We start from the raw sequence: 10,498 nt of genomic DNA, 5'->3' as shown, positions 1-10,498 counted from the left end.
GGGTACACAAAGTCAAGGATGGTGCCACATTCCTCTCGAAGGTGAAGAAATAACCTAAAGCTGCTTCAGACTGGCAGAGCTTAGAAAGGGAAGCTGAGCGTTGGAGACTTTGCCCTCGTCCCTCACCCCCAGACCCCATCACTCCTTTGGCAAACTGGATTCTGGGTGCCAGAGGGCACCAGAAGAATGGAGCGTGAGCACTGAGGACATCGGAGATAAGGAACCAAAGCTCCCCTGGGCCAGGCTCTGGACTTCGATGCGGATGCCGCCTTACCTGGTGTCACCCTGAAAGAAGGAAAAGACAGGTGAGCCACACAGAAGACATGCTGCCTGCACTGGGCTGGGCCCCTTCCCACCCAGTGGCTTCCCCTAGGGTGTTTTGCCTGGTGCCTCCTGGGTGTTTTGTTTTCTTCCTTGATCATTTGTCAGAAACAAAAGGTCTACATCTTACCTAGGATCAATTCATTGTCAGATTTTTAAGCCTGCCTCTGATGACAATGCTTCAATGACTCATGATTTTGAGAAGCTCAGGTTTTAAAAAAGGGGGGGTTCATTCATTCAATTCTAAAGACACACATAAAATATTCCTTTAAAAAAATTCGAGGCCACATAAAGGAAATAGAAGAATATAATCAAGCATCCCCGATTCCCTAATGATCACCTCAAAAACCAAAACCAACGATATCTTCTCAATAGAAACTTTGGACATTTTACTGAGTTACTGACTCTATTCTGTCGGTCTATGTATTTTCTTGTGTCCTGTGTGTCCCCCTCAAACCCTGGTGGTTGTTGCCTCCCTCTTTTGGTTTCATCATCCTCCAAGCAGACCTGTAGCTATGGTCTCAAGCACATCTAAACTTTATCCTCAAATCCACACAATCCATGAGGAACACAGCTTCTATTTTTGAGAACTAACTTGCGCTCTGAATAAGGAATCTGAGCTTTCTTGGGGATCACTGCTAAGACGGCCAGATGAAGTAGCACGGAAGAGTTCAGTACAGAACACACAGTTCTGGCTGGAGGAAGCAACTACCGCTTCTTTTAAATGCATTTTGGTGTTAACAACACCCTGTGCCCCAGTGGTGTTCTTGAACTCTAGGAGAAGTCAAGCAATGGTAGACTGCGCAGGTTAGATTTGCAGAAGCGACACTCTGGCAACCAAAGGAGAGTTTATGGGTTATAGACTTGGGGGTAGGGATGGGGAGCGTGGGCAGAAGTGCCACGAGGTCAGTTCCCTTGTCACCTAGTGCTCCAAGATCCTTGCCAGCATTTCATTGACATATCTCTATCATACTCTATGCCCATTTGCTGTAGAATCAAGATGATCATGGGAATCTCGGATTTGCAAATGCAAAATCTGAGACTCAGAAAACTGTTAGGAAAGGGACATTAGATTGCTTCTACAAAAATGCTCAAAGTACGCCAAGCAAAGGACAATGAGCACAAGGTCAGAGCTTAACTAATTCCTGTTGATTGATGTACTTAATGAATTGGCTAACCCTACAGGGAAAGCAAAGTTTCAGCAGCTCAGAAAAGTACGTGATTTCATAACTGACTTCATATGAACATCAACAGCCCATTGTCATAAACAGGTTCTTTTCCATAAAATTGTTTAAGTGATAATAAACCACTTTACAAATGGACAGTTGTCTGGATAATGTTTCCTAAGAGTAATCCTAGGCTCATTGAATTTAAACTAATTGGAGGGGGCTGTTACATTGGGGAGAGGCATTAAGTGGTCTCGGGGTCTTGAATACTGTCTTACGAGATTTGTTCATTCTCCTACAGTTTAAAACTCCCAGAGATGGGGCAAAGAATTGCATCCTGTTTCACTAGTGAGTGAAAAGAAATCTAGACAGGTGCACACAAGAATATACTTTCACAGACGCGGCCTTTTAAATAGGAATCAGGAAGTTCTGCCAACTGCATTTTATCAAAGGCAGAGCTAAGGATTGGTTGCTTGATTAAAATGGGACCATTTTAATAACGAGCACTCATCTAAGTTATCTGGCAAAAAAGTGGAGAAGGAAGAGTAGGCAGAAGAACAAAATGGTTAGGCATTGCTGTCTTCCTGTAAATTAAAGTAGAAACCTTTCAATTAAAAGTCATGGAAGCCAGTGTCTTAAATCTCAAGAAAAGCACGTTGGACACTAAGGAAGAGGTAATAACCCACAATGCAGAGAGAGAGCAGCTTCTACCTTCCACCTTTCCTTTTTCTTTTTTCTTTTACCAAGTGTTTCTGTAAATAACGCGTTTGGGTTGGTTTTGAGAAAAGCTTGAGGCGCGAAGGCCCCCTGACTGGGGAAGACAGGCGAGAGGCCTTACAAAACTCCACGCCTTCTCCTGAGAGCGGTCCAATCGGTCCCCTTTCCCTCCTGGCATCCGGGCCGGGACCAGCGCGTCGCGGGTGTTGAGGAATTGCCCTTCCGCTCGGCTTCTCCGCAAACCCAGCGGGCATCACCCTCCGCCCGGGAGCCAGCGCGTCTGCCCGCGGGCCCCGCGTTCCTCCACCCGCCCCACCTCCGCTGTGGGAGCAACGGGCACCACTAGACAGGATTAGACAGTGCTCAGCCCTCCCGGAGATTTTCACCAAAAACGCTAGGACTAGAGGATGCGCGGGGTTACGGTGAAATTCCACTTGGGCCTCCCAGTGAGCTTTTCGTGAACCACCCGAGTGCATGAATTAGTTGCGTCAGGGGAGCCGTCGGACTTCCCCCTCCCCCCCAGCGCTGACGGGGGCCCCCCCGCTCGCAGCCCTCCGGCCCCCTGAGGCTGGCACCGGGGCAAGTTGGGACCAGACTTGTCACGCGCCGGGAGTCCCAACACTCAGGGGCCCCGCCCACAGGCATCTCAGCCAATCGGGGCGCTGGCTGGCCGGGGGGCGGGGCCGGCCGAGCGGACTCCCAGAGCCTTAAATGGGGAGGCCGTGGGCCCCCAGCGCTGTCTCGGACGTCCCGGGATCCGCGGCTGTTAGCAGTGCCTGCACCGCTGCGCCCGCTACAGGTAAGCGCCCCGGGCCGGGCCCTGGCGCGGCGGGGCCATCTGGGAACCAGCCGGAGCGCTAGCCTTGGGAGTCGAGGGCCTGGGGGGCTTGGGAAAGAGGCGTTCCTGGAAGGCGCGGACCAGACACAGCAGGACCCGCGACTCCCAGTGCCGCGTCAACATCCTCTGGGAGCAGCCGGCGTGCGCCGGGGGGGGGGGGGGGGGGGGGAGGGGCGGGAAGCGGGGCGGCACGCCCCCTGGCCTGGCCCCGCGCGGAAAAGGCGGTGCTCTGGGCAGTTTTTCTCCACCCACATCCTTAGCCTTCTACAACCCTTGTCATAAATACTTAGGAGTATACATTCAATGTTTTTACTCCACCACAGTGTATAACATCTCATTAAAAAGTAAGACGGATTTTCAGAAAGATCGATCCAATTAGATACTCATTTGTTTTTCCTACCTAGGTTTTTGAAACATGAATCCTTCAGTGTTCCTGATTGCCCTTTGCTTGGGAATAGCCTCAGCTATTCCAAAACATGATGACCGATTAAATGCACAGTGGCAACAGTGGAAGGCAACGCACAGAAAACTATATGGCCCGGTTGGTAACATCTGAAACTCTCCATCTGAAACCCCTGCAAAGAATGATCCATGCTCTTGGGAGTTTACAGCAGAGAGTAGCTTCTTGAGGCTGGCTCTTACCAAGGCAATAACTTCGTTGTACCCGTTACTAAGTACAGTATGGGCGTGCGTCCCTGTTGTGTGAGCGCTGGAGAACAGCTCCTGGGAGTAGAAAGTAGATCAGACCATGCTTTCTCTTCCTTTCTGTTTGCAAATCCACTTGGTGAAGGTGAGTTGGTTTTAAGTAGAAATAAAGAGGCTAGGTTACATGTTTGCCTTTAGAATGAAGAACAATGGAGGAGAGCAGTGTGGGAGAAGAATATGAAAATCATTGAACTGCACAATCGAGAATACAGACAAAGGAAACATAGCTTCACCATGGCAATGAATGCATTTGGTGACATGGTGAGTGTGGCATGAGTTGCTTAACTTTTTGTGTCTCCTCTCCTAAGTACTTCAAATCTCTCACTTTTCAACATTCTGTTTCCTTTTCCTTGAAGACCAGGAGAGAATTCAGACAGGCGATGAATAGCTTTCAAAACAAGAAGAGCAAGATGGGGAAAATGTTCCCAGTAGCTGTCGATGCTTCCATCCCTGCTTCTTTGGATTGGAGAGAGAAGGGCTATGTAACTCCTGTGAAGAACCAGGTATGATAGTATTCAGCAGATCTCTCACCAAGAGTAAAGCCATGTAGGAATTGTCATCCTTGCTCCGGCAGACTGTGGAACCGAATGCAGGTCACTAGTTGTTTGTTTGTTTTACTTTTTCTCCTTTTATTGTAGTATAGTCAGTTACAATGTGTCAATTTCTGGTGTATAGCATAATGTTTCAGTCATACATATACATACATAGATTCCTTTTCGTATTCTTTTTCATTATAGCTACTACAAGATATTGAATATAGTTCCCTGTGCCATATAGCAGAAACTTGTTTATCTGCAGTTTGCTAGTTTTTAAGCATTTTCAGAAATACGGGCTATTGTCAAAGTCTTGCTATTTGTTTTGTAGACTAAAAGCTTTAAAATTTTGTTTTCAGGGTCCGTGTGGTTCTTGTTGGGCTTTTAGTGCCACTGGTGCCCTTGAAGGCCAGATGTTCCGGAAAACTGGCAAACTTGTTTCACTGAGTGAGCAGAATCTGGTGGACTGCTCTTGGCCTCAAGGCAATGAGGGCTGCAACGGTGGCCTAATGGATTATGCCTTCCAGTATGTTAAGGACAACGGAGGCCTGGACTCAGAGAAATCCTATCCATATTCTGGAAAGGTAAATGGAGCTCCTTATTCTTGTTATCAAAGTTGAATGCTTTTGGGGAAAACAGATTCCATGTTTAGAATTCACATTTTAGATCGTAGAATCTGTACCTGCACACTGTCAGAACTGTCGTTAAATATGTTAGCAGCATACAGTTGTCTGTTTAGATAGTTACCATAAAGCTCTTAATATTTCTATATATGTAGAAATATACATACATCCTGTATAAGTACAAATTTCTCCAGAGTCAAGTTTCTTACAGACAAGTAGACTCCTTGACAAGACACCAGCTAACTTTTCCCATTTCAAAACAACCGATAGCATTTCATCTCCTGGGATGCTTTATAATGAACTTGACTTGGAAATCATTAAGCTGCAAAACGGTCTGGAACTTATGTACCCCAGGAGGGGGATGGTATTAATCAAGGCTCTTCCCCTTTACCTTTGAAAGGATGAAACCTGCCATTACAGACCCCAGGATTCTGCTGCCAACGACACTGGATTCATGGACATCCCTAAGGAGGAGAAGGCCCTATTGAACGCAGTAGCAAGTGTGGGGCCCATCTCTGTTGGTATAGATGCAAGCCTTACCTCTTTCCAGTTCTATAAAAAAGGTAAACATTTGTTCATGTGGAAATTTAGGCAGAAAAATTGGAGAACCACCATGACATACAGCAAAGACTGACTCTTTGCTGTGTAGAATTCAGTGTACAGTTTTGGGGTGTGTAGATTTAACATAGTTGTTCGTTCTGTGTATGTGGTATTTGTGGTATTTGTGCCTGGTGTGTCCATTTGACATTCCTTAAACCACATCCCCATGATTTTAGGCACTTTGTAAATATATCTAAATAGCCACTTAATTTGATTCATATAACTTAATATACTTTTTTCCAGTTGTTAGACCTTTAAAATTTTCCAAAGAATTTTGGTTTTGTTTTTGTGTTTGGTTTTTTCTCTTTTTTTTGGAGGGCGGTGGTAATTAGGTTCATTTATTTTTTTAATGAAGGTACCAGAGATTGAACCCAGGACCTTGTGCATGCTAAACACATACTCTGCCAATGAGCTATGCCGTCCCCTACTGAAGAATTTTATAACTGTAATTAAAACTGGGAAGAACTTCTTGGCTCAAGTCATTTTGCGTTCTGTGCTGTTTCCTTAGACGACATCCTAAAAGTAAAATGACAAGGCTTTAAGGAGCAGTTTTTTATGCCTCTTAACAAGCTGATGACAAAGGAGATTGTGCCACGTTGTATTTCTGCTAGTATTAGGTGAAGGCCTAAATCCCTGGCCTAGATAAAAAAGATCTTGTTTTTAAATCTTATCTGGATTTATGTCATTTAGCGGAATTTGGGGGTGCCTCCCTTATCCTGGTTTGATAGGCTGGGTTACTGTCACGTGTCTCTTGGAGGTCCTCACCCCAACATTGAATTACATTCCTAGGTATTTATTACGATCCAGACTGCAGCACTGAAAACCTAGATCATGGCGTTCTGCTGGTGGGCTACGGCTTTGAAGGACAAGGCACAAATAATGATAAATATTGGCTCGTCAAGAACAGGTATGAAATGCCCAAAATACTTATATTTGAGATGGAAAAGGACATCAGTGTTTGGATACAGGTCTTCACACCCTTAAGCACACTTCTGAAGTCTCTGCCTGACTCAGGGCGAACACAGACGTGTTCATGTTTGGCTGTGACACTGAGACGCTGTCTGGAGCTTGCCTCGGGTATCGAGGTAGTTTGGATACCAATGCATTTCTAAATTTGAAAATGTTCTTAATTCTGAGCCACATCTGGCCCCAAGAGTTTCCGTTTTCTGTGTCTAATTTTACAGTTCTGTGAAAGGTTTGGGGATAGACGTTATTTGCACGTTCAGAACTCAACCATGAGCAAGAACAGCTGTCTTTCTTGCTTCTTTCTGAATCTGTCTTGGCCTCTGGTGCACTGTTTAAGTCTCCGATGCTGTGACTGGTAAAGATAAATGTGTTTGATTCTTTGTATAAAATGGAAAACCCTCTCTTCTTTCAGCTGGGGTGAAGGCTGGGGCATGAAGGGCTACATAAAGATGGCCAAAGACCGAAACAACCACTGTGGCATTGCCTCCGCGGCCAGTTTTCCTACAGTCTGACCCTCAAGGACTGGATGAGAACAGAGTACCCAGAGAAAGGACGTTACCTTAAAACTGACCAGACCTTATTGTGTGAAATACTTGAATTATTGAAGATCCAAGCTGTGACTTGAGTCCTGTGACATTTTCCAAAATGGTGAACTGTGACCACTTTAATTACTGCTGTAAATAGGTTTGTATGATCGACTTCCCTAATAAATTTTTAATGTTCATGTTTTAAAAGGATGTATGAAGTTTTACTTTTTAAAATAAAACTTAATTTCAGAGTAGAGGTGGGGCTTTTTTCTGTATTTAACACCGTAAGTTAAATAGAGTAAAAAGTATAATTGGGCTCTGAAGACATGACTGACGGGCCAGTGGTCCAATAGGAGAGTGCCTGGGTGGCCTTCTGGTTCTTCTAGCTATAAAGATGCACATCTCATGTCAGCTGCCCTTTGGCTGTGTCTGATCCAACCCTTGAATGGAGCAAAATTTGACAAACAATCTAAAGGACAGAGCTAAATTATTTTAATAAAGAAAAAAGATTCACATTTCAGAAAAGTGAGCATACATACATATGACTTCCAAATGAGAAAAGGGTGTTCGAGATCATGATCATTTGACCCACAGTGGTTGCAACCCAGCGGAGTTTCAGGATGAATGTCACAGAGCCAGTTTCTAGCATCTGTTAGTGAAGACCCTGGGCTACTTTGCAGTCGAGGAAAGGCAAGAATGTTTGTCTTTCTGTCCGTAAGGGATGAAGGATCAGCTCCTAGACTTCAGGCTGGGCTTCAAAAATAGTCTTGTGGTCTCACAGGTGGACAATAGGGGAAAGCATCAAAAGTGAGAGTCTGACGCCTAATGTATACCTAGCTACAGAATTTCTGAACTTATTAAAAAAAAAAAAAAAAAAAACCAAAAACCTCCCAGCATTCTGTAGGCTAAGAAAGTGCAGAGTTTCATTCGCTCTCTTTGGATTTAAAATTCTCATTTTCCTACTCAAGGAAATAAAGAGTAAGTGGAAGTTTTTAGTTAATAGACCCTGTAACTCCTCACGAGGAAATGAGGTGGAGGACAACTCGGGTCTCAGCCCACAAGGCCTCCAGCAGCCTCTGGTCAAGTCCATCTGTACTGGACCACGTGCCATGCTGGACCCTCAATGTCACCTTCCCTCATAAGTGCTTCCATTTCCAACTTTTTGACCTAAAGTGAGAAATGTGTTTGGAGTGAAATCCTATGGGTTTTGTGATAGTACTGTCACGTGTAGCCACAGGAAGATTTGGGAGGCTCCCGGTCTGAATCCTTTCTGCTGGCTGGGACCAATGTTGAAACAACCCAAATTGATGTAACACCCTCTGTGTCCCCATCATCGCCTTGTGGATGAGACATTCCCAACCCTGAGAAGGAACAGGGAGGTGGTTGAGAACACTAGAAGGAAGAGAAATCTGACATGGACCCAGAGGAGACAATCACTAACACAGGATAAAAGGCTGGGGTCTGAGCAGAGACTTCCCGGACCGGAACCCGTTAAAGACTGCGTTTAGAGAAAAGTGGGAAGTGGCTGAGCTGGAGTGTGGGAGATGAGGCTGGGTCCACACGTGGGCTTTTAGGACCCAGGGGAACCATCGAGGGATGCAGTGAAAAGACTGTCCTGGTTATTACTACAAAACAAACTACCGGGAAACAGCAGTTTGAAAAAAAACCATCTTTCCCACTTCCTGACTGAGCTTCACTGCGTTGTGCTCCTTTGGAAGTCTTCCACGTGTGCTGGAGTCATCTGTGGTTCTGACGGGGCTGACGTCCAGGCAGGGTCACTCACATGGCTATGCTCAGTGCTGGTGTGGGCTGGGCCTTCGGCCCTGACTGCTGACCACAGTAACTACATGGGCCCTCCATGGCCTGGGCTCCCATAGCATGAAGGCTGGCTCTGCTGGGGATGTCCCAAGAGAACCTGCCTGAATGTCCAACGAGGAACTGCAGGACTTCTAAGGACCCGGTCATAGTCCCCAGTGAAAGCTCTTGCTGCTGCCTTATGGCTGGAGCATGTCAGCAGGGACGCTCAGGTTCCAGGGGAGGGGCTGACTGTCCGCCTCCTGATGGGGAAAGACAAGGTCACTTAGCAGAAGGGCATGTGGGGTGGAAGATATGGTGGTGGCCATCTTTGGAGAGCAATCTGCCACATTCGGTCCCTGAAGGTCCATTAGAAAAGACCCCTTAGTGACTGTCACCTGGTGTCACCATGACAGGCTAGCTCACACTGCTGTCCACGCAACCCTGGAAGTACAGCCCAAGACTCTAAAGATCCAAGTGTGTCTTGTCCATCAGCAAACAAACAAAACCCTTCTTCACCCCAGGTTATTCTGGTTACTGCATCACGTTCCTCCTTCTGGTTACAGCTAACCCTCTTGAATAGCTTGTCTGTATTTGCTAGCCTCCACGTCCTCACCTCTATTCACATCCAAACTCAGGCTCCATCCTTAAAACAAGGCTTTCCTTCCAGGCCCTCCCAAATGATCTCATCTAGTCTAATTACTTCAGGTACCACCCCCGTGCTGACAACTTCCAGCCCCTCTCCTAAATTCCCAACCCATGGATGCAACGGTCCACTCGGTAACCCAACCCAGCTAACCCACAGACACTGCACATCTGAATGTACAGAGCTGAACTCATCCTTTTTCCCCAGAACCAGGCCATCTCCAAGTGTTCCTGGCTTTGGGAGGCACGTCCATCCACGTCCTCCATCCCTCTCCTCTCGCGTTCTCTGACATCTGCCATCAGTCACTGAAACATCGTGAACATCCCTCAGACGCCTGCAGTTCTATCCTCCATGCTGATCACCATCACCACCATCAATTTTTCACCAAGATGATGGCATCAACCTTCTTAACTGTGACCTAAGAAGCCTCTAATCTGACTACTTCAAATCCATTCTCCATGTTGCAGGTAACACTTACTAAAAGGCATTTTGGTTGTGTTCTTCCATTGCGTACAACTCATCAGTGGCTCCCTTTGCCCTCAGGATAAATTCCTAACTCCTTAACCAGCTCCAAACCTCTTGCCCGAATTGGGCCTTGCTTGCCCCTCCAGCCTCATCTCCCACTGCCCCTCCTCACACTCTGCCCCTCAGCCACACCGAATTACCAGTTGTGCCCCCAACAAACCAAACTCTACCCAATTTTCAAATCTGTGCTCATCTGTTCCCTCCGCCTCTAGTGCACATCCCCCTCAGTTGCCTTCTCTGTCCCCTAACCTTCTCCTGACTAGCTTCTAGTCCCACCTTCAGGCCTCAGTTCAAATGTCATTTCCACTGGGAGGCCTTGCCTGACCCCCTCAATGCCAGAAGGGCAGCTCCTCCAGAGGGCTCCAAAGCAAACACTGGAACTTATCCCCAGAGCACTTACCCTAGTAATTGGCAGTTACATGTGGGTCCCACCCACCCGGCCTGAGCTCTGGGAGGAGGGGAGGGGGCAGGAGCCTATCTGTCTACTTCATGGCTGAATCCTGGTTTGCTTGTGTGTGTGTGAGACAGAGAGAGAGA

At 46.6% G+C, this 10,498-nt stretch overlaps 1 protein-coding gene across 1 annotated transcript; it reads left to right on the top strand.

The window, feature by feature from the left end:
• The first annotated feature begins 2,902 nt into the window (after nucleotides 1-2,902).
• On the top strand, nucleotides 2,903-7,203 carry CTSL (cathepsin L). The gene is made up of 8 exons (XM_032477474.1): nucleotides 2,903-3,003; nucleotides 3,447-3,583; nucleotides 3,886-4,008; nucleotides 4,104-4,250; nucleotides 4,640-4,864; nucleotides 5,304-5,466; nucleotides 6,293-6,410; nucleotides 6,882-7,203. Exons 2-8 carry the CDS (start codon nucleotides 3,458-3,460, stop codon nucleotides 6,979-6,981), a joined length of 1,002 nt encoding a protein of 333 aa, XP_032333365.1. The 5' UTR covers nucleotides 2,903-3,003; nucleotides 3,447-3,457; the 3' UTR covers nucleotides 6,982-7,203.
• Nucleotides 7,204-10,498: the final 3,295 nt, after the last annotated feature.

Source organism: Camelus ferus, chromosome 4 (genome assembly GCF_009834535.1).
Source record: "Camelus ferus isolate YT-003-E chromosome 4, BCGSAC_Cfer_1.0, whole genome shotgun sequence".
Taxonomy (NCBI): Eukaryota; Metazoa; Chordata; class Mammalia; order Artiodactyla; family Camelidae; genus Camelus; species Camelus ferus.
This window is presented reverse-complemented; position numbering and strand designations above follow the sequence as displayed.